Here is a 25,932-nt window from a genome sequence, read left to right on the forward strand (position 1 = left end):
CAGTTTAATGATGATAAAGTTGTTTAAAAAGTCACTTTAACGTGTCAGTGGACAGAGATTGTTAACATTAACAGAAAGTGTAGTTGGTTTACAAAAAATATTTACTATTTATTCCTTTTCTAAGACATATTCGGTGCAATACAATTTTTGACAAGCACTTCTGGATATTTTACTAAGTCTAAATGCCTCTTTGTATGGTTGAAAATATGTTGTCAAAATTAGTTTGTTTTTGCAGAATTTGTTCAATAAAAAGGTTCTATATTTTGACTGCATCTGTCATGCAATGTGATACCTTCTCCATTAGTGCCACCCCCTTGAAAACTATCACTTTATGGGGCAATGCAAAACTGTATTAATACTTGTGTGCACATTAAAATGTTTTTTTTTTTGTACAATGTACAATACTCGACAGTGGAATAGGTTATTCTTAGCCAGTAATTGCAGTGGAAAATGTGGTTAACATCCACTCATGCATGGGGAAAAAAATACCGTCGAATACCGTGAAACCGGGATAATTTAGAAAAATACCGTGATATAGAATTTTGGTCATACCGGCCACCTCAAATGCAAGCTTTCGAGGCAACTCAGGCCCCTTCTTCAGGCAAGATGTAATCAAAAAACTCCCACCTTGCCTGAAGATGGGGCCCGAGTTGCCTCGAAAGCTTGCATATTGTAATCATTTTAGTTAGCCAATAAAAGGTGTCATTTTGCTTGGCTTTTCTCTACATTCATAATGGCTAACACGGTACAACACCCTAGTACTATGGAAATACATGGGACTGTTAGTCTCCGTCAATAATCTGCTTTATTTACTTTACCTTATTTAATAAATACACTGCAGCTGGCTAACAGATGGACCATCAAACATTTACATGCACTTCCTTTGTTAGTAAGAGGAAGGTAAATAAATCCTGCTTCCAATTATTAATAACAAGAGAAGTGAAGAAGATGAGAGGAATGAGGTTTGAAGTGCTCTCTTTAATATGTTATGCAGTGTTCCCCCCAGATTTTTTTTAGTTGGCCGTTTGAAGGATATCTGGGTGGGTTAAAAAAAGGAATCAATTGGTATATTTGTTAGTAGTCTAGGCTTTGCCATTAAATTACACTGAAGACTGCTACAAAACTAACCCTGACCTCTTTCAGTTGACATATCTGGTGTACACATTCATTAGTTTTAAAAACAAAATGGCTGTACTTTCATCACAAAGACCCTTAAAATAATCCTCCATATTAAATACTTCTGAAGCTGAAATATCAAGCCATACTTGCATTATCCTGAGATACAAAATGCAATTTTACCAAAGTTAGAATGTTTTAAGAAGAAACAACATATACCCTTACAACACTAATTGAAAAGTTGCTTGAATACGGCATGTGGTTACTAATTTTTTCTAACCTATACATAGTTATTATAGTTCCAATACGCACATTTCCTTGCATTTTACTCAAAACTTGTAGCGGGGCTACATAGTAGTAATAGTCCGAGTGCGTCTTGTTTCCATCGTCCCGTTTGCTGTTTATGTGTGTGTCAGTGAATGTCGTCCCATAAACGGGAGCGGATGATGGAAAGAAACCGCAGCCCCAAATTGATTGATAGTTAACAGGTGTTTTCCAATTACATCCGGCACAGGACTATTTAAGCAATCAGGAGGAAACTAGGAGGAGAGAGGAAAGAAGGAGACCATTTATTCACGACCATGAACCATCTGTACCTGCTGTTCCACATCGCGTATTTGCATCCAGTTTGTTTTTATTTCGCCGGACTGAGTTCCATCCCTCATCACCAGAGACCCCGGGGTCAGATCATCATCCACCACGCGCCGAGGAATCACTGTGAGGTTGCTCAATTTACCGGGAAATACAAACACTCCACCTATCTGTTAACCAGTCATCTGCATTCAGGAAAATTGTATACTCGGACTCAAGTTCATGACCATTCATTTCCGTATATCATTCATTGTTGTTATTCGTTGTTTGTTATATGTTACAGGGGCAAGGGAGGGTTTGTTGTATTTATATATGGTGGTGTCACAATGTTGCTGTGGTGGAGGGATATTTACTGTATATATATTTTTTCTATTTATTTATTTTGCATTTTTTTCTTGTTATTTCATTTAATACAATTAATCGTCTATGTTTACATATCTGCTTTTCTTTTGTGCTTATATTTACACTGTCGATTATGGGGAAAAGTTTATTTGTTAGAGGTACGGCTTGATATTTAGATTCAACACCCAGTTATTTATCCAGGCCACAGGTCTTCGAGGTGTAGCTGCTGGCTGGGTAAGGGGTTGGCCATTACAAACTGAAATTCATTCTTCAATTTACCTCATGCCAGTTTATTCTAGGACACATTTTCCTCTATAATTGAGTGAAAATCAATATGCATTTTAGTTTGAAAAAGAAAGCTTGGTTGATCATGAACAAAGTCTTGTGCATAGCACATTTTCCCAAATCACTTCCTTGTTTGGTATTCACCTCGAAGTATTTCATACACATAGGATATATCATTCCATTACCTTGGTGTATGGTGTACAAACTAGTAACAGATAAACAGTGAGGTGTAATTAAATATCTGCTTAGTGTTAATCCAGTTATTTACTAAAGACGTTTTGAAACGGTGTGATCTGGTGGTGCAGAGGCAAGTGGTCACCCAGGAGCTTGGAGTGGGAATGGAAAAAATGGATGGATGTTACTTCACGAAGGGCTAAATGTATTTTCTTTAAGAAGAATCACTAAAACATTTTAGTATTCAGTGTTGAAACAGGTAATAGTGCAAACTTCAAAACACCCAATAATTTCAATCAATCAAGAATTGCTCAGATACATGCTATTATACAGTTCTGTGAGGAAGAGCTTTGAGCCAACACATTCACAATTTGTTAAAACATGCATACTACAACTTTAGCCTGATTAAAACTAAAAGTATACCTATAACTTGCAGGTGTTTTCTAAACTGCTTGCTGCTAAAATGCTTAGGTATGTAGGGTCATTGAAAATAATGGAAAATAACTTTTCTAGAAAAATGCTTAGGTGTGAATAGGCCCTAAGCAACATTTGGGCATGTTATGTACAGTATATATACACTGTATTTGTAAATTTCAGTTATGTTCGACAAGTGTCCTTTGTTTGCTCTTCTGTAAAATGTTTAAAAATTTTTGAATACAGGACCCTTGACCAACGAATGAGGGGAGATGGAGGCCTTTAATTCAAAAAGTACTAGTTTCCTTTTTAAGATGTATGCTGACTTTTGCGGAAATACATATTTTACAATATTTTAGCCGTAAGGCATAGTACATGGGGTAATTAACATATTTTAAAAAATCATTTTTGGGTAGAGTACTCTTAAGAATCACATCAACAGTAAAGGCATGAGTGGTTCTTTATTTTTGCATAAACGATTATTACGTAAAATGTATGCAAACATTAATGGGGTGAAATTGTCTTACAAAAAAATGTTATAGCGCTTAAATTCTATGGCTGTACATCTGATTTGTCCAAAACATGTCTTCTGCCAGCTTCTGACATGAGAATCAGAAAAAATCCTTTAGTTACAAAAACTGATATCCAGATTGAGTTTAACATTAATTCAAACCATTAGAACATGACAACATGAAAACTGCTTTTCAAGAAAAAAGTATCACCTATGATCTGTTATGAAAACTATTTGCATAAACACTTTTCTAACAAATACAACCTACTGTATGTGCCATTCCTAAGGTTTTTGAGTTTACTTAAACTCGAGTCCATAGTACTTTTAACAATTCAAAAATGACATCAAAAATTGAACTCTAAAGGACATTATAGGACTTTAATTTTAATTATGCTGCTGTCAACTTTCTAAAGTTATACTCCATTCCTGCACAGAACCAGCTTTATCATGCTAAATATCCCAAGTCTCCCGAGCTACCATAGAGTGCATTTTTCTAATGTAGCCAGTACACAGAGATAACAGAAACCTTTTATAACAGTTTTATAAAGGATGCAATGATCATTACCTTTTCCACACCTCTGAGAAATTTGTCCGTCCCTGCATAATTTTTCTTAGGGTCAGTCAGCAACTCACACAGCCTCTGAATGGTAAAAGGAATACTGTTGGGGTCAAAAGAAAAGTGTAATTTTAATATTGTTTGAATGTAAAAATCAAAATTTAATCTAAATCAAGTTTGCACTGTCAAATGATTTTCTTCATATTAAATATTCCTAACAATATCATAGCGGTTCCTGAGCAGCAAACGTTAAACATACAAAAGTTCATTACTTGCACACACACTACACAATGCATAAGGGAGTCAAATAAGGCGTAGGTTCCCATATTGACTTCCTTGCTGAGATTTTTTCTTTTTCAAGGACAATAAGAGTATCGTAATTTAGTGCAATTATTCACAAGAGCTCAGTATCACCTAGTCTAATTAAAAACATCTTAACAGGTCAAGAGACATATTAACATAGGACCCCTTATTTGATAGCAGCTTCACAATTCTTGCATCCATTGAACTTGTGAGTTTTGGGAGAGTTTCTGCTTGAATTTCTTTGCAGGATGTCAGAATAGCATCCCAGAGCTGCCGTTTGGATGTAAACTGCCTCCCACCCTCACAGATCTTTTGCTTGAGGATGCTCCAAAGGTTCTCAATAGGACTGAGGTCAGGGGAGGATGGGGGCCACACCATGAGTTTCTCTCCTTTTATGCCGATAGCAGCCAATGATGCAGAGGTATTCCTTGCAACATGAGATGGTGCATTGTCATGCATGAAGAAGATTGTGTTCTGACGGTTCTTCTTTTTGTACCATGGAAGAAAGTGGTCAGTTAGAAACTCCACATACTTTTCAGAGGTCATTTTCACACCTTCAGGGAGCCTAAAGGGGCTGACCAGCTCTCTCCCGATGATTCTGGCCCAAAACATGACTCCACCATCTCCTTGCTGACGCTGCAGCCTTGTTGGGACATGGTAGCTGTCCACCAACCATCCACCACTCCATCTGGACCATCCAGGGTTGCACAGCACTCATCTGTAAACAAGACTATTTGAAAATTAGTCTTCATGTAGTTCTGGGCCCACTGCAGCCGTTTCTGCTTGTGAGCATTGGTTAGGGGTGGCCGAATAGAAGGTTTATGCATAACTGCAATCCTCTGGAGGATCCTGCTCCTTGACGTTCGCGTGAATCCAGAGGCACCAGCAGCTTCAAATACCTGTTTGCTGCTTTGTAATGGCATTTTAGCAGCTGCTCTCTTAATCCAATGTATTTGTCTGGCAGAAACCTTACTCATTTTGCCTTTATCTGCACGAACCCGTGTGTGCTCTGAGTCAGCCACAAATCTTTTAACAGTACGATGATCACGCTTAAGTTTTTGTGAAATATCTAAGGTTTTCATACCTTGTCCAAGGCATTCAACTATTTCATGCTTTTCGGCAGCAGAGAGATCTTTTTCTTACCCATATTGCTTGAAAATGGTGGTGTGCTTAATAATATGGAACAGCCTTCTTTAGTAGTTTTTCCTTTAATTGGGCTCACCTAGCAAACTAATTATCACAGATGTCCAAGATTGATTTCAGTGATCAAAAGAGCCCGGAGACACAATACCATCCATGAGTTTAATTGAAAACAAATTATTTAATCTTTATGACACTAAATACAATTTGCATAATAATTTGATACACACATACAGGTACATACTACATGTTGTCATACCTTAATAACCTTTATGGCACAACAACAATTCAATACGTTTATTGTCACTACAGTATTTGGAGTTAATAATCTTCCTGTGGGAAAAGGCTGACTCGCATAAATAAGTAGAGCTGAATAATGCAGTCAAACAGGTAGCACATTTCCTTATGTTTGGGTACTTTTCCTCTGTGAGTAAGTTCCAAAACTGTCCACGAGCCCCATACTTCGGCTGAATGTCATCCTGTAGTGTCAAAATCTCATCCTCCACTGTAGAGGAGTTTTAGGTGAAACAGTGTTGCAATTTTTGATGCGAGCCAATCACCCCCAACATCTTGCCTAAATGGAGAGCACTTAAATGTAGCAACTGGCTCAAGTAAAGCCGAGTCTTGAAACCGTGCTCTGTGTAGCGTATGCTGTCAAGTTGCGCACACGCCTTCCATTGAGTCTCCAGCTCTGACATGAGGTTTTGGATATTCCCCAAATCAAGGCGCTTTGCAATAGTAATGATAGATTGACAGATCAGACAAACGCACGTCGATTGTGACATTGTGGGGGGGGGGATCCTTTTCCAATTCCACATCCAGCCCACACCCTCCCCCCACAAACATATTATATATATATATATTATATATATATATATATATATATATATATATATATATATATATATATATATATATATATATACACCATACCATTTTTATTTGTTAAGCGCTTAAAAACACAGCATTACAACTGACCGAAGCGCTGTACAGTTAAAACAAGCAAGACTAAAAGCAAAATATTAAAAACAAACATTAAGAGAGAATTAAAACAGAGACACTAAAAAACAGGTCAGGGGACCCAATAAAACAGAGAAATAGCAAAAAGCAAGTGGAAATAAGACAGGTTAAGAATTAAAAGCCAATGTGAAGAAGTGAGTTTTTAGGTTTGATTTGAATGTGGCGACTGAAGCGGCTTGCCTAACCACTAAAGGTAAGGAGTTCCAGAGCCTAGGTGCACAGACAGAAAAAGCCCTTTCACCACGAGCTTTAAAATGTGCCTTGGGAACGGTTAGGAGCAGCTGATCTGCGGATCTAAGAACACGAGGGGGATTGTGACGATGGAGCAAGACACTCAAGTAGGCAGGGGCTAGACCATTTAGTGCCTTATAGGTTAAGAGGAGTATCTTAAAATCAATTCTGAAGCTAACCGGCTTATTTATATATATATATATATATATATATATATATATATATATATATATATATATATATATATATATATATATATATATATATATATATATATATATATATATATATATATATATGACAGCAACACTCATAACAATGACAACACAATTACATTGACAATCATGTTACGTTATTTTTAAAATGTTTCCTTTACTTTTTCATAACCTCTTTAAACACACTACTTCTCCGCTGCGAAGTGCGGGTATTTTGCTATTTATCTTATATAATATATAAATATATAATATATATATATATATATATATATATATATATATATATATATATTATATAAATATATATATATTGCAATAGTTTACTGTCAAATAAATGCAAAGAGTACACGACACGTGTTTCGCCCTCATTCTGGGCTCATCAGGTGTACACACTCCACTGCACTCCCTCTCGGGAATCGAACCTCGGACGTCAGCGTCAGAGGCGATGCCCCTAACGTTGCGCCACGGCGTGTGGTTCGTTTATTTGACAGCATGTAGATCGGGGTAATTACATTCACGGCATTCGAAGTCTGTGTCACAATCTGTTAGTGTGGGTGGTTACCTACCAGGTAACCACAAGGCGAAACACGTGTCGTGTACTCTTTGCATTTATTTGACAGTAAACTATTGCAACCATTCTATGATCTGCTCTTCACAAACTGAGGGCACCGTGGCGGATGTTAGCAGATTGCTGGCCAACCACAAAGCGTTATAAAATTATATATATATATATATATATATATATATATATATATATATATATATAAAGGAGAGTTGGGATCCGAGAGACTGTGTTTGTGGAGGGATGGAGAGTTAAGGCGGGTGTTGGAGTCACGTGATCATCTCCCCTCCCATTCACCTCATTTCATTCACTTCATTTCGCTTCGCGCTGAGCTCCGCAGCTGGCGCGGTCTTGCTGTTCTTGATTTGCTTTTCACATGGCCAAGTATATGTTGCATGCTCAAGAGTAAGCTCAGCGCACAACTTGGTCATATTACAACCGGAGGGGCGAACTAACAACATGGTATACAAAGAGATCCTTAACAAATAATTATTGGTATAATTTCCCTCAGTTTATTATTTAAAATTTTAAAGCAGTACCCTGGTTAAGATCTCTTCTTAGGCTTCTAATAATTTTTTTTTTGGTGTTGTCAGCCTATATTTTGGGGTTGGGGAAAAAAGAAAAATCCAACCTTTAACTGAAGTACATTTATTTCATTGGTGAAAAAATCCCACATTAATAAATTTTTTTTACATGAAATCATGTGTGCCACAATTATTGGCACCCCTGTTGTTACTATTTCGTACAGCACCCTTTTGCCAACAAGACAGCACTTAATCTTCTCTTATAACATTTCACAAGTTTGGAGAATACAGAGAGATTTTTGACCATTCCTCTTTGCACAATCTTTCTAGATTGCAGCCGGAGATGGCCATAGGAGGAGCCCGATTGTGTCTGCTGAGCCATTGTTATGTAGATTTTGCCATATGTTTAGTCATTATCCTGCTGGAAGACCCAATGACGACCCATCTTCAGCTTTCTGGCAGAGGCCACCAGATTTTGATGTAAAATGTCCTGGTATTTCAAGAAGTTAATGATGCCATGCACCCTAACAAGGCTCCCAGGGCCCCAGTACCGCTTAGCAAACTCCAGACGTTCATGTTTATGATTGTAGGTGAGAAAACGCTTTTCCTTGCATGCCTCACAAACAGCTTGTTGGCATGGAGACAGCGTCTTATGGTTGTCATGGAGACTGTGACCCCAAGATACCACTCTTTGGTGCAGTTCTCGAACAGTGAGCTTTGGAGAAGTTTTTTTTTTTTTTTTTACTTCTCTTACCATTCTCCTCACTGTGCATGCTGGCAAGATAAACTTGGGTCCTCGTCCAGCCTTGTTCGTCACGGTTCCCGTTGTTTTACACTTCATTATTCCTCTGACTGTAGATACAGGCAGGTTTAGGCGAGTAGCTATTTTCTTGTAGCCATTACCTGACTTATGAAGGTTGACACAGACATCTGCCTTACTTGAACGGCATGTTCTCTGGCCTTTCCCATGTTGAAGAGTGGCTAAGAGCAATAGGACTGACACATCATATTTATACCCCAGGGACACAGGAAGTCATTAATTACTATTAAAATTTCCAATTTACTCTGATCAACTTTAAAAACTAGAAATTACAAAAACGCTTCAATTACATTTATTTTATAGGAATTTACGGGTCATGAAAAAAAAAAAAAAAAATTCTTAAATGAAATACTTCAATTAAAAGGTTGGATTTTTCTTTTTGTGTTGTGAGCCGATATTTGGGTGGAGGGGGTGCCAATTATTGTGGAGGGTGCTATATTTATCTCACACAATAGGGGGTCCGCCCCCCGCTCGCTACATTAGCCCACCCCCGGGTTTGGTTAACTGGATATACAATTTAAAGAGATTGTTATTTTCATGGGAATTGTTACATACTCTCTCGATTCTAGATTATTGTAGACTGATATTTTGCCTGTAGTGGTTGTGGATTTCACTTAAACCAAAACGACAAATCTTTTAATTCTCGTAGATATGCCTCTTTATTGGGAGGCAACACTACTTCTACCTGATGGCAACACATATTAGACGATCTACAAGTCTCCGACTTAAACTTAAAAACCTTACAATATCTACATACTTCTGACATATCACCTATGTCCATATATTCGATCTCTTTTTGCTGTTCAGTTATTTCACCAAGTAATAATTTCCGTTTGTGCAAATGTGATCTTTACTTTCTTTTTTTTGATACTTTCGAATTTTACTACTTTCATATTCTTTAACTTGCTCTGCGTATGTATCGCGCCAATGTTTAACGTCTTAATGAAGTCTTTGATTTCTGACCCCGATTGGACCTACGATGTTTTCAATTCCACTTGGTCCGCGGGCTGATTATTACTTTCCTTATTTATTTTCAGAATTTGAACATTATTCTTTATTGCCTTCTTTTCTCTCCAACACTTTTGGGTCTCTTTTCGACACAGTGCTCTTTCTTCTTCACTTTGTCATTGACGTGCCATCTAGAACATATAAAATTTTCAAGAGCTGAGAGCACAAGAAGTGTGTCTGCCAAATGCATTCCAACAACAGAGGTTAGATGTCTGTGATCTTGTTTTAAATTGATTGTTCTCGCGGGACATCAAAGTGTCTTTCAGAGAAGGTCCTGTCTCAACCCGTTTTTTTTATATTAGAGAGAGATACAAGCACACATATATACAGTACATGTATTATTCACCTATGACTGCAAAGCCCAATTGTCCATAGTCATTGTCAAATTGGTAAACTCTTAACCATTTAGCATTTAAATATGACTATCAGAGAAACCTTTGTAATTTTGTTAACACAGCTATAACATGTTATTCTGTTCAATAAAGCAAGACAATTGTCTTTCCTTTGGCTGCAAGGTACTGGCATTCCTAAAGTTCAAATTGGGGTTAAAAATAGCCAAAATGAAACAAATCTCAAAAAAAGACACTTTGACTGATGTTTTGGCAAAATGAAGGCTACTACGTGCAACAGATTACAAAGAGACTGAAGACTTCAAACAAAGTTGTCCACTACTGTCTTTAGAGAAGCAGAAGGCCAGATATGCAGCTGCACAATAGTTCTTAGTTGGACATTTCCTTAAAAGTATATGTCAAATACCTGTGTCATCTGCAAAAGTGAAATATTTAAAGGATAATTTTGGAGTTATTCCAAGTTCTCTCTTCACAGTTATGGTACAAGTTAAATTTTATCATGAAATTGTGTTCTAAAGTGAAGCATTTTATAACAGTTCAAAAGAAAAATTATATACATAACCGGTTCTTGTGTTTTAAACTGGAGATGACAAAAAAAAAAAAAAAAAAGAGGTGAAGTCTTCACTAACTCTTTCAGGGTTGATGTTGACTTTTGTCAAAATTCAGGGATAGAGGATAGTAATCAGCTGTAAAATGCAACAGAACACCCTTACATTTTAGTTCGACTCTCCTTGCTAGAAGGAAAGATACATAGCTTTGTTGATTTAACCTCGATTCCCTACACATGCATGAGTAGCAAAGAGCAAACAACCTCTAAAATGGCATCGACATCTGTCGAGAGACCAAAGCGAATGTACAAAGCAAAATACTCCATGGATGTTTTAAGTAATTTCGTTCAATAGGACTGACTTGTCGGACTCAGAGTTTGATGCAAGTGATCTGGAGATGGATATTGAAAACGAAAGTGAGATACCAGCATCATCTGATCGGTCCCCAGCTGATCGTGGTGCTGAGCACTTTCGTGCAGCTGATGTGCCTACAGCAGCGTTCACCTGGGAGGACCACCACTTACGATGACAAGAGGTACAAACCATATTGCGTCACATTGCGTCACATTGCGACCGCCATCGCCGGCCACCTGCTGTGTGAAGACAGCCCGGAAGCCAGCTCACTGTGCATTCCTGCTGACCATCGAGGTGCCCCCGCACAACCACTGCTGTCGGAGATGCCGAACATACGCCAACCGCAGCCATAGCATATAGCAACAGATGTTTTATGTTGATTCATGTGTGAAACCATTGCTTTGTTTGCTTTTCAGAAAACAGTTTTTTGGGAAAATATTTAGCCCTCAAAGAGTTAATAAAATATGCCTTTTGCTTTTCTGAGGTATCCTTATGATGAAAAGTAAACTGAATACATTTTATCATAGATTCACCTTACTATGTTCTTGAGTTAAGAATGTTTTCTTTTGGGTTGTTTGCAGCTTTCATGGGTGGAGTTTTACATATGCCACTTTCAACATTTCAGTGTGGATCTCATCCACTCCCAGGGCCTTGCTACAATAGAGTTGCTCAACTACCTAAGTGACCTCTCTCAGGAAAATGGGCATTGATCCCCTATCAGCTTCTGGCTTTGGCTCCTTCACAGAGGGCACATCCATCAGGTTCAGGACCTCCTAAAAATGTTTCTTCCACTGCCAGACTACATCCGCAGTTTGGGTCAGCACTTCACCACACTTGCTGAGAACAGCCTAGGTGAAGCCCTGCCTTCCCCTCTAAGTCACTCGACGGTTTACTAGAACCTCTCTGAGCTTGATCGATAGCAGCTTTCCATGGTCTCTCCGAACTCCTCCCATACCCAGGATTTTGCTTCCCTGACTGCCAGGGCCACAGCCCTTTTGGCCTGTTAGTACAAACTCTATTGCACTGGGAGTCTCCTGCGCTAACCAACCATACATGGAAGGCCTCATTCTTCAGCCTCATAGCATTTCTCATCTTCAGTGTCCACCACTGGGTCCTTGGATTGATACCTCCAGAGGCACTTATGGCCTCCAAGCCGCAGCTCTTTACAGCCACTTCCACAATGAAGGCTTTGAACAAGGCCCATTCAGACTCCACGGCCCCAGTCACTCCGGAGATGTGGGACAAGGTCCTTCAGAGAATGTACATGAAAATCTTTTGAAAGGCGGCCTGCCAGAGATGTTCCCAGCTCACGGTCACTATTCGCTTGGGCTTTCCAGGTCTAGCCAGGCACTACTTCTACCCTTTGACCCAATTTATCACCAGGTGGGGATCAGTTGACAGCTCTGCTCCTCTCTCTGCCAGAGTGTCCAGAACACACAGCCAGAAATCTGATGATCCGATTATAAAATTGATAATAGATCTTTGGCCTAAGGTTCTCTGGTACCAATAATACCTAAAAGCCACCTTATGTTTGAACATGGTGATTGTTATGGACAAATCTTGCCAAGCACACAAATCAACTAACAATAACTGCTCACATTTAGATTAGGGAGGCTTTTACTCCCATATCATCCTTTAGGGGTCTCATTTATAAAGCTTGCTTATGTATAATAAAAAACACACACACACACACACATATATATATATATATATATATATTTATGGCAACTGACCCATGCATACACAACATTTCAGAAAAAGTGGGAAATGACGACACCATTGATAAAGTAGAGAAATACACCCAAACCAGCTAAATGACTCAGCAAGCATTGCTATAATATTATTACATCACCAAGAAGGTACTACATACACAAAACACTGAACAGGCATGGTGTTTATGGAAAAACACCAAGGATAAAGCCACAGCTCTCCAAGAAAAACACTTCTACATGCCTGAAGTTTGCTGAAGACAATCTGACATAATGCCACTGGAAAATGTTTTGTGAACTTAAAGGATGAATTGTTCAGGAAGAATATATAGCTGAATGAATAGAGTACAAAGGCCACTGTAAACCAATAAAATCATCATCCCAACAGAGAAGTAGTATACTGACGGGAGCAAAATAATTTGCTGATACTTTGCTAACTGGGCATCAAGCCATCACTGAGGGAAAATGAATTCCCAAGTCCATCTCTGTATCCTACAGGATAATGTCAGGGTGGCTATCTACTAGCTGAAGCTTTTTATAGAAGTTGGGTAATACAGCAGGACAATAACCATAAACAAAAGTAAATCTACTACTTGTACACAATGACTTCAAGAAAATCTGCATTTTGGGGAGGCCCAGTCAGAGTCCAGACCCTAACCCAGAGATACTCTGGAATAACCATTATTACTTTTTTGCATTTTTCATATTTTTTTTTTTGGTTTATTACCTCAAGAGATAAATTTACAACAGGCTTCCTACGAATATAGCTGAGCTGAAGCAGTTATGTATGGAAGAATGGACCAAAATTCTTCCTGGATGTTGGGTATGTCTGATTCATAGCTACTGAAAGTGCTTGTTCGAGGCTATTGCTGCCAAATGAGTTCCAACCAAAAGAAATCAAAAAATTTTAAATTATGCATACAGTATAATATGTAGTGAAATGCTTAAGTTGCTCAACTCCAATGACTATATTCTTCTTAACGTTGCAAAATGGCAATAAAAATACATGACTTTATAAATATTCAAAAATCATTTCATAGAATTAGAAATATGAAGAATAACTAAATTAGTAACTTTAATAATTTAAGAGATTTAACAATAGGACATCATAATTCTAGATACTTTCCTTACTCAACATGTGGATAACATTTACTGACTGCACCACAGAAAAAGCAGTTGTTGGGATGTCTGGCATCACAGATAATTTTCTTTGCCCTGGTCTGAAATCATTTGATGTATATGTAATGGAAGCTAGGAGTGCACATCCAATGATGCATTTAGCTGACAGCACCACATTCTGCAAAGCTTTGCAGTGCTGCTATGTGCGCCACAGAACACAATGTATGATGCATGTGTTCAATAAATATATGAAAGATTGTAATTGTAGGTTACCAGCATAAACTTATTGTCTGTGTCTATACTTGGGACTTTGAAGTTCAGATCACGTTTTATGACCAATTACTGCAGAAAACTAGGAAATTCCAAAAAATTCACATACATTTTCTTATTACTACACTTCTCCAAAATGGTCAATCCCAATTTAATCGAACAAGTTGAGAGAAGACACAGTCTATGACCCAAACTAACTAATTTCCACAGTCATAGGACATAACGGTCTAGTATCAACATGGTGACGTACACAAGTGTAATACATTAAATCAGTAGTGAATGGTGTTTAAAGATACAAAAACATTTTTTTCTAAATTCTAAACAAATTTACTTGACAACTATACCACTGAATTTATCAGAATGCATTTAGTCAGCTCTGTTGAACTGGGATCAGACATGATTTTGTCCTGCATTACCACTGACAACTGGGACAGTACTGTAGCTGTGGTTTGACAGTTGCACAGAATGTGACTGAATTTCTTTAACCATGAGCCTGGTAAGTGCATTTAACCAGAGCTGGAAAAAACAAAGGCGTGGAGAAAAGCACAAGCCAAGACTAATATCAGCATGCTTATACGATGTAATTTTATATGATATCATAACAAAGAGAAATCCTATTAATTTTATTAAATGAACTTCCGTTATTCAGCTGAATACAGTCCCTTTTACTGTAATGCACTATACAGTAAAACTGTAAGGGGGACGGGTGTGTGTGTTTAACAGGTCCCTTCGAGAAATCTGATGTGACGCGATCAAAAGAGTGCAAGTGTAACACATCAGGAGGAGTAAAGGCATAGGAGGCACACCGACAGTCATTCTTAAAACTCTGAAGTTCAATGACAGGAAATCTAAAAGTGAAGTCAAGAGAAGTTCAGAGATACAGGATACAGAGGAAATACACTGAAAGTACACATACAACAAGAGATGCAGTATATTTTAAAATGTATTATATTACCTGTGTTTGACAGGTAAAGTGGCTAGTAGAACATAAAACAAATACTATTAGTAACAGCATAAAATACTGGTGTATTTGTCAAATAGTTACAGACATACGGTGGGGGAAATAAGTATTTGATCCCCTGCTGAATTCGTAAGTTAGCTCACTTACAATGAAATGAACAGTCTAATTTTTATGGTAGTTTCATTTTATTGGAGAGAGGCATAATATCAACCAAAAATCCAGAAAAAACACATTACATGAAAGTTATAAATTGATTTGCATGTCATTGAGTGAAATAAGTATTTGATCCCCTACGACCCAAGCAGAATTCTGGCTCCCACAGATTGGCTGTGTGTCTGATTACAATCAAATCAATCGCAGATCCTCCTGATTTCAACTTATTATGTGTATAAAACACACCTGTCCACAGAATCAATTTCTTCCATTCCAACCTCTCCACCACCATGAGCAAGACAAAAGAGCTTTCAAAGTATGTCGGACAAGATTGTAGACCTGCACAAGGCTGGAATGGGCTACAAGAGCATCAGCCAAGAAGCTTGGTGAGAAGGTGACAACTGCTGGTGCGATTATTCGTAAATTGAAGAAATATAAAAACGACCAATACCCTCCCTCTGTCTGGAGCTCCATGCAAGATCTTGCCTCATGGGGTGAGGATGATGTGATGTGAAAAAGTTAGTACCATTAAAATTTTGGAACTTTGGTACTGACTAGGCACTATCAGTGTCAATTCTTGTGACATCTCTATTCAGCACCGATTGTTCCACTTGCTTCATTTAAATTGAATGCAAAAAAAATCCATTGCAATTCAAAAAATAAAACTAAAAAGATAATTATGCATTATTTTTCTTTGAACCTACATTATACTATAAATCTTACACAAGGGAAAATAAAAACAAAAATCAGAATCACAGGAAAATGATTTCCAAAAATCAGAAAATGTAAACAATTAAATCTGAAGATGGGGAAAAAAAAAATTGAATCCGTAGGGCTCTACTTTTAGTAAGCCTTTTTACTGTTACATTGCAATTCATATAGGTGTAACATTTTAATGTGACAGGATACAGAAGACATACTAGTTATCAAATCCACCTGTCCAGAGCTTATCCTGGAAATACCAGTATGATGCAAAGCAAAAAGGAGAAATGTGCAGGAGTACAAACGAAGTGCATGTGTGTACTGTATAATATTAACAAAAAGAGCAGCTTACTACTGAAAACGGCAAATATAGGAGTGAGTGGGGATCGAACCAGGACTCTTGATTACACTTGGTTTGCGTCTGTACTTGTGCTGTTACTTAGAGAGTCAGATTGGGGGGAGGGGTGATGTTAGAGCACGTGAGCTTATTCAGTGCAGCAGGAACAACGCACATGTTGATCTTTTTTTTTTTCAGTACATGTGGCTTCCCGGTTATATATCTCTGCCTGTCTGTGTGTTATGGATCTTAAAAATAAGTTATAAGGACAGTTGTTCATGTTAACTGCAGTCTCAATTGTTAAAAAAATAATTTTAAAAGGAGCATCCCACATGAAAATGTAACGATCTCATTAACAGACGGTGCACACCAATTTATAAATTTTACGTCCGTTTGAGGTTAAAAAGAAAAAAAATATTAACACTTTATCCCCTGTGCGGAATCGAACTCAGGTCTGCGAGGCACGGCAAAGATGCTGCGCTCTAAGAAGCAAATCTTAGCACGCTACGCCACGGAAGCTGTCGAATCATCCTTGAAGCTTTTGTGAAAGTGTTTATTTGATCTTTGGAACTCAGGCTTTACACATTCTATAGTTTGACTACTACATTTTGTAACATTTATTACTAAAATATGAAAAAGTTTCTGTTTTAACAATGTGTTTACACAGATTACTGTAGAAACGGAACACACATGAAATGCGTGTGTTCCAAATAACGATCTATTATTTCCACTCTAAAACTCCACTTCACTCCCAGATAATCAATCAAGGCATGAGCTGGGAAAAGTTCGTGCACGTTCTAAGTCAGTGGGGGGGATGGAATAGCCGGCTGCTGGCAGCTTGTCTTTTATCAGCACATTTAGAGGACAAAGGATGCTGGCGGAGAGGTGTGAATGGATTTAAGAAGCAATTTAAGGTGGGCCGGATCTACAAGTTTTTTCATGGCTCTGGTAATTCTAGCGTTAAACATTAAAGCATAAACACCAAAAAAAAAAATAACCTTCTCTACCATTGTTTCATATCAAATGCAAATTACATGACTGTGCAAACAACTAATTTTTGATATTACTGTACAAAAACCTTAACTGTAATGATAATAGTACATTTTATTTATATAGTACCTTTGCCATGCTCGAAGTGCTTCACAAAAATTCACAAAGGACTGGGCATATACAACAGTGGACAAGTATCTGCATAAAATGCTAAAAGTTAAATGCAGGATATACAAAAGCACTGAAATACAAATACTGTATAAAAAAAAATCTGAACAGATAATCTGTGGTACACAAAAGTTTCTGGGCATCTGGATAGAGATGTTAAACTGAAAAGATGCTCAGCAAGTCAGGATAAGTTAAATGCCACCCTGCACAAAAGAGTTTTAAGTTTTTGGGGGTTTTTTTTTTTGAAAGAATTAATTTAATAAGCTGATCTCATTAATTTAGAGTGGTCATTCCAAAGTCTGGACACTATATAGCTAAAGGCTTGGTCACCCATAGAGCACAGGTTAGTAGGGGGCACAACAAGATTAACAGAATCAGTGGCCCTTAGTGGGCGGATACGAGCATAGTGATGGAGGAGGTTACCGATATAGTCAAGTGCAAGGAAATATAAGGCTTTATCGGTTATTAATTGAATTTTATACTCTATACCTGCAAGACACAGGAAGCAGAGAAGGCTGGGCAGAATGAGTGCTGTGCACTTGTTGTTGCAGGCTGTGTTAGGACTCTTGCAGCAGAGTTCTGAACCAAATGAATGTGAGATAAGGGGCATTGGCCAGTAGGGAGTTACAGTGGTCAATGCGGGATTGTAATAAAAACCTGGACAAGTTTCTCATCACAGTAAAACGAAGAGGAATGAGGGAACACAAGATATGCTACAAAAGGTGAAAGAAAGCCTAATATGATGACAGCATCATGAAGTGCGACTGAGAAGGAGCATATGTTCTTAAGATGAGTTTTAGTGACTACAGTAATCCCTCCTCCATCGCGGGGGTTGCGTTCCAGAGCCACCCGCGAAATAAGAAAATCCGCGAAGTAGAAACCATATGTTTATATGGTTATTTTTATATTGTCATGCTTGGGTCACAGATTTGCGCAGAAACACAGGAGGTTGTAGAGAGACAGGAATGTTATTCAAACACTGCAAACAAACATTTGTCTCTTTTTCCAAAAGTTTAAACTGTGCTCCATGACAAGACAGAGATGACAGTTCCGTCTCACAATTAAAAGAATGCAAACATATCTTCCTCTTCAAAGGAGTGCGTGTCAGGAGCAGTGACTGTCACAGAGATCGAGAGAAAAGCAAACAAATCAATAGGGCTGTTTGGCTTTTAAGTATGCGAAGCACCGTGGCACAAAGCTGTTGAAGGCGGCAGCTCACACCCCCTCCGTCAGGAGCAGACAAAGAGAGACAGAGAGAGAGAGAGAGAGAGAGAGAGAGAGAGAGACAGAGTTTGTTTTTCAAGCACAAATCAATACGTGCCCTTCGAGCTTTTAAGTATGCGAAGCACCGTGCAGCATGTCGTTTCAGGAAGCAGCTGCACAAAAGATAGCAACGTGAAGATAATCTTTCAGCATTTTTAGACGAGCGTCCGTATCGTCTAGGTGTGCGAACAGCCCCCCTGCTCAATCCCCACACATCAGGATCAGAGAAAGTCAGCACAAGAGAGAGAGAAAAGTAAGCAATCTAGCTTCTCAGCCATCTGCCAATAGCGTCCCTTGTATGAAATCAACTGGGCAAACCAACTGAGGAAGCATGTACCAGAAATTAAAAGACCCATTGTCCGCAGAAATCCGCGAACCAGCAAAAAATCCGCGATATATATTTAAATATGCTTACATATAAAATCCGCGATGGAGTGAAGCCGCGAAAGGCGAAGCGCGATATAGCGAGGGATCACTGTATTTAATCTCCTTAAAGGAAAACAACATATGCATTTTGTTTTGTTGAAAGAAAAAAAAAAAACTAAAACAGCCAAATGGGGCTATGCATACGAACTTAAAAGGTTTAAATAAAACAGAAATATATACTTTTTATTATTACTTCCTTAACTTGTGGAGGGTGTATCCTGTAGCAAAGCCCTAACTTTTTTCGTGAAAGCCCGTTTCAGTCAATAAGTCTTAAAAACAGGTGTAAAGATATTGACAATAAGCTACGCAAACCCACCAAGACATGGAATCATTTAAATCAAGGCGCGAGTCGAAAAACACCATCCCATACGATTAGTTAACGATTAACACATTTCTATATGTATTGTAAGCATACAATACAACTGATAATATGTTGCGCTTATTTATCTGGTGTACCAAAATTTTTGCGCGTTTAACGGCTGAAATCCAACGTGGTTTGTGCCCTTCAGAATGAAAACAGTTTGCATTTACCTTTTTAATAAAAGGCGAGCTTTTAAGCCTAAGAAATCACCCCGTAAATGCACACGTTTAATTGCTCATGTGTTAATATGTATGCTTACACACTGTTTCTTCTTCATTGAGGTTTTCTCTAGTATGTAGATCGGGGTAATTACATTCACGGCATTCGTAGTCTGATCACAATCTGATTGTATGGGTGGTTACCTACCAGGAAACGCTTATGGTTGGCCAGCAAGTCAGCTAACATCAGCCACGGTGCCTTCAGTTGCGAGAAGCAGATCATAGAATGGTTGAAAATAGTTTACTGTCAAATAATGCAGAGTACGCGACACGCGTTTCCCCCTTATTCTTGGCTCATCAGGCATACACACTCACTGCACTCGCTTACGGTAATCGAACCTCGGACGTCAGTGCTAGAGGGGCTTCACAGCGGTGAAGTAATGCTTTTAAATTTTAATTAAGAAGAAAAGAAAACCTTTTTAAATTGAGGGAAAATATACCAATAACAATTTGTTAAGGATCTGTTTTTTTTGTGAAGCTTCCTTTACACAGCCTGTCCGCTGTTTTATAAACGAACGCCATATAAGGCCGTCCTTTCTCCTTCACAGTCAGTTCACGTGATTACGTGGGAGGTGTGCTGACGCGATACGCAACCCCGCCTCCCACGGCCAGCGAGCTGCAGTCCATTACTGTATATGGACAAAAAAGAGGTTCCAGTTATGACCGTTACGCTTTGAATTTCGAAATGAAACCTGCCTAACTTTTGTAAGTAAGCTGTAAGGAATGAGCCTGCCAAATTTCAGCCTTCCACCTACACGGGAAGTTGGAGAATAAGTGATGAGTGAGTCAGGGCTTTGCCTTTTATTAGTATAGATATATATATATATATATATATATATATACACATACACACACACACAGTGGAACCTCTAGATACGAGTTTAATTCGTTCCAGCACTGAGCTTGTATAGCGAATTTCTCGTATCTAGAACAAACTTCCCCATTGAAAATAATGGAAATCCAGTTAATCCGTTCCGCACCCCAAATATATTAACATAAAAATCAATTTTCCTAACAAATAACACTGATAAATTATATATACTGTAGTCTACCTTTAATAAATAACACTGGTAAATAATATAACTGATTATTAAAAGAATCAAAACAGGTGTCCAAAGTGCAGTAGAGCATTCAATAAATCTTTAAATAAATAATCCTTAAAACAGTTGTGAAGTGGAGGTTTAAAATACACAAGAATAACAATCCTTTAACACGAGGTTAAAACGTCAAAAGGATGCAGTCTTTAAAAAACAGATGACAATCCCCGGTGCTTCTTCTCTGTTAGCGTCTCACCTGCGGGCTCTGCAACAGGCGAGACACTCTTAATGCAGCTGACCTTCTCTACACCATCCTGCTTCAGCTGTTTGGCTCGCCTGTTCAGCTCACTGTTCAGCTACACGCGAGCCTGCACTCGCTCGCTCTCCCGCACCGACTTCCTACTGCTGCCTGCCTGCCTCAACCTCCGTTCTCTCTCCTCTCTTTTCTTTTACTTCTTCTCCCCCTTAACCGGCTCGCGCTTCTCTATATATGCGGGGAGGACATGGCAGCTGCAGCCCATCAGCCACAGGAACAATCATGGATGTGGGCAGTTTCCCACCTGTGCACTTAAGTGAGAAACGCAGACACCGCAGATCGCGGCTCGCAACTGCTACCACGCCCCCTCGTTAAGCCGCGAGCTATACCCACAGCCTGGCTCGTGGCTCGTTACGTGAGCCAATGCTCGCATTTAGATCTGAATTTTTCGCTCATACTTTCCTCGTATTCAGATGTGATCGTATCTCAAGGTTCCACTGTGTGTATATTTTATTTATATATTTATATATTTATATATATATATATATATATATATATATATATATATATATATATATATATATATATATATATATATATATATATATATATATATATATATATATATATATATAGTAGGATTCAAAAGTAATGAGCCTCATTTTGTTCTGACGCGAACGTACCTCGCCGCGCGCCCCACTTGCCAGCGATGGCGACGGTGGGTGTTGGCTTCACAACGCAACGGAGCTCCTACCGCTCCGAGCTTTCGGATCGGCCTTGACGGGAACCCCTGTGCGGTAGTGCGTTACACGGCGGAATGGAAAGTTCGTTAGAGCAACAGTATGCGTTGAAGACAAAGACCATGCTCATTGCCTTCTTCGGAGTGAAGGGGATCATCCACTACGAGTTTGTCCCGCAAGGACAGACCGTGAATGCTGCTTACTACTTGGAAGTCCTGAAAAGGCTGAAAAGAAGCGCCGCGCGCAAGCGAAGGGACATCAAGGACAGCTGGAAGCTTCACCACGATAACGCGCCCAGCCACACCGCCTTCATCGTGACCGCCTACCTGGCCCGGGTGAACGTTCCGGTGGTCCCACAGCCTCCCTACAGTCCGGACATGTCGCCTTCTGACTACTTCTTGTTTCCGCCCTTAAAATCAGCGCTGAAAGGAAAACGCTTCGACTCGATCTAAGACATCCAAGCAAATGTCAAGGCAGCCCTTGCAGCCATCCCGGAACAGGCCTACGTGGACGCCTTCGAGTCATGGAAAAGCCGCCTACAAAAGTGTATTGATGCAGGAGGTGCCTATTTTGAAGACTATTAATTAGTTGTACCGATTTGCTCAATAAATTTGTCTTTTTGAACAAAGGCTCATTACTTTTGAATCCTACCCTGTATGTGTGTGTGTGTATGTATGTGTGTCTTCTCCGCTGCGAAGTGCGGGTATTTTGCTAGTTGTTAAAATTATACAGTACACACATTTGGTTTGTGTCTGTAACAGACGTTGTACATTTATAAGACTTGTGAAAATTACCCTTTTTTTCCCACTTTTATTCTCTCAGTTACAATCGTGATGCATACTACCAACCCTAGGGATCGGATGCTGTTAGTTTTTTTATTTGAAACTGGGAGTAAATGTAGATGTGAGTAGTGTTTTGAGGCAATGGAACTGGACATTCTCTGATCTGGAGGAATAAAAGCTGACACACAAACGCTGGTGAATCTGCCTTTGTCATATCTCACCGTTACTTGATTTTTTTTTTTTTTTTTAATTCAGGTTTATTGAGTGTTCCTGCTCACGCTGAATTAGTATGCACCTTATGGGCTATGATGTCAAAAAAATAAATAAATAAATAAATACAGACATAGGTATATATGATATTTGGAATTATTCATTTTATGACCTGTATAGTACATTTCGAAAAACACTGTGGCACGGATGCAACATTATTCATATTATTCATTCATTTGCACAACACTGCGTGTAACCCCCCCCCCCAATCTTGCCAGTCCCCACATGTTGCTGTTTCTTTTGTACTCCAGGACATGCAGAGGCAACAACAGTACAGAGAGGTCAGTAGTCAACAGTTCACACACACACAAGGACCCGTCCTTGCGCACACTTCTCTCTATGCTTTTTGTTCCTATTACATTGAAAGGGCACCTGACACGGACTCAGTTTACTTTCCTGGGGAAAATGGCTGTCTTGGAACAGAAGCTTGTCGATGTTGCATCCTCCTTTTCTTTTTCCATCGCCTTTTCTAGTAAGATAAGATGCGACAACGAAGTTCCTCTGCAAGGTGAGTCATGAACACTTCTCAGTGGCCTCCGTGCATGCCTTGCGCAGTACATGTGCGCTGCTTGTGTTACTACCTGCGTGTTCCTGCGCGCACTGAATAAGCTCACGCCTTCTAGTGCACAATGTCAACGCACCAAGGAGAGAGAGGAAAAAGAAAAAAAAAAAAAAATACTACATATGGGACATTGAGTATAAATTTATTGTACTTGTAGAAGTATTCTGTGAATCATGATCACACTGAACCCCCCCCACTTGATCCGACTACGTAACAGTGCCAGCATAAATTCACACCCGATCCGACGCTGTTAGTTTTCAAATAATATTGCATTAGTGCGATGATGTTTTCTGGTTGGTACTATTCAGGTCATAAAATGACTTCTTCAAAATGTCACATATATTGTCTCTCTTTCAGGTGTGTAATAGAAACCACAGTATAGACAGAAGTGTGCGCATTGCAACAGGTACACACGTCATAAATGTAGGAAGGACGGGTCCTTGCATGTGTGGGTGTGAACTGTTAACAACTGACCTCTCTGTACTATTGTTGCCTCTGCATGTCCTGGAGTACAAAAGAAACAGCAACATGTGGGGACTGGCAAGATCGGGGGGGAAGAAAAAAAAAACAAAAAAAAAAAAAAAAAAACACCACACACAATGTTATGCGAATGAATATGAATAATATGAATAATGTTGCATCCGTGCCACAATGTTTTCCGAAATGTACTATACAGGTCATAAAATGAATAATTCCAAATATCATATATACCTATGTCTGTTTTTTTTTTGTTTTTTTTGACATCATAGACCATAAAGGTGCATACTAATTCAGTGTGAGCAGGATCACTCAATAAAACTGAATTAAAAAAAAAAAAAAAAAAATCAAGTGACAGGGAGATATGAAGAAGGCAGATTCACCAGCGTTTGTGTGCCAGCTTTTATCCCTCCAGATCAGAGAATGTCCAGTTCCATTGCCTCAAAACACCACTCACATCTACAGTTACTCCCAGTTTCAAATAAAAACTAACAGCGTCAGATCCCTAGGGCGGTAGTATGTATCATGATCGTGACAGAGAATAAAAGTGAAAGGAAAAAAATAAGTAACTTTCACAAGTCCTATAAATGTACAACGTCTGTTACAGACTCAAACCAAATGTGTGTACTGTACAATATTAACAATAAGAGCAGCTCACTACTGAAAACGGCAAATACAGGAGGCAGATGGGATCGAACTGGGGACTCTTGACTAATCAAAGACTAGTCAGCAAATCTTACCGCTACGCCATGGAAGCTGTTGTATCGTCCTTGAACCTTTTGTGAAAGTGTTTATTTGATCTTTGGACTTCAGGCTTCACACACTACATAGTTTATGCCAACATTTTGTCATTTACTACTAAAATATGACAAATGTTTCTGTTTTAACAATGTGTTTACACACATTATTATAGAAACGGAATACACATGAAATGCATGTGTTCCAAATAACGATCCATTATTTCCACTCTAAAACTCCACTTCACTCCCAGATAAATCAAGGCACGAGCTGGGAGAAGTCTGTGCACGGTCTGCAGCAGTGGGGGATGGAATAGCAGGCTGCTTGCTGCTGGTCTTAAATTGGCACATTTACAGGACAAAAGATGCTGAGGGAGAGGTGCGAACGGATTTAAGGTGGGCCGGATCTACGAGTTCTTTCGTAGGCTCTGGTAATTCTAGTGTTAGAGAGTTATATTCTGTCCTGGTTTCAATTTCACGGAGGCAAGTTGTGAGCTGAGAAATTTTACTTTTAACACTGAAATAGATCTGAATGTCATTCAAATATAAATGATAACAAATGATAACCCAGTCCTAAATAATAAGGCCAAGGGGAAGCATGTAGATACAGAAGGGCTGATCTGGACCTGCTGTTGCCAAAACTAAGAAACTTGTTTATCAGTCAGATAAAACTTGAGCCAGCGGAGGGCAGTACCAGAGATATCTAAAATTTTCTCGATTTTGGACAGTACGAAATGACGCTTGATAGTGTCAAATGCTGCACTAAGGTCTAACAGAATTAATATGCTAATTTGCCCGGTGTCTGGTGCCATAAGCAAATCATTAGTTACTTGAAGCTGGGCAGTTTCACAGTTGTGCTGTGCTCTGAAGCCAGACTGGAAAGGGTTCCATCAGCTTATTATAAGTTAAATAACAGGCTAGTTGGGAGACCGCAATATGCTTAAGAATAGTTGAGTCTTAGAATGAAGAACAGACTTTTTTCATGTGGAAGTTACAGAAGCAATTTTCAAAGTAGCTGGCACAGAGATGGGATTATGGCATGAAGGCAGGATTTGAGTGGAGATGGGGTCCAGTAAACAAGTAATATACCTCATCTGACAGACCATGTCATTAATAAATGTGGATGAAACTGGTGAAAATTTAGAAAAGGAGCTGGTGGAGAGGGAAGACAGAAAAAAATAAGAGCGGGATGAATTTGTATTAGATGAATTATTTTGATTTTAAAAATATCAGGGGAAAAAAAAAAATGAAGGAATTTACAGTCTTCAGTGGAAGATGGCTGTACTGATCCTCTGGACTTTGCTACTTACATAGTATCCAGGATTTAACC

At 38.8% G+C, this 25,932-nt stretch overlaps 1 protein-coding gene across 2 annotated transcripts in view; it reads right to left on the reverse strand.

Annotated features, from left to right (window-relative positions):
• The window catches only part of LOC114669215 (serine/threonine-protein phosphatase 4 regulatory subunit 2-like), a 101,328-nt gene that overhangs the window by 36,169 nt on the left and 39,227 nt on the right, over positions 1–25,932 (reverse strand). For both annotated transcript variants that reach the window (XM_028825407.2, XM_051921508.1), the window contains exon 4: positions 3,999–4,092. In XM_028825407.2, coding sequence (XP_028681240.1) covers positions 3,999–4,092 — 94 coding nt within the window. The remainder of the gene's footprint in view (positions 1–3,998; positions 4,093–25,932) is intronic.

Source organism: Erpetoichthys calabaricus, chromosome 18 (genome assembly GCF_900747795.2).
Source record: "Erpetoichthys calabaricus chromosome 18, fErpCal1.3, whole genome shotgun sequence".
NCBI lineage: Eukaryota > Metazoa > Chordata > Cladistia > Polypteriformes > Polypteridae > Erpetoichthys > Erpetoichthys calabaricus.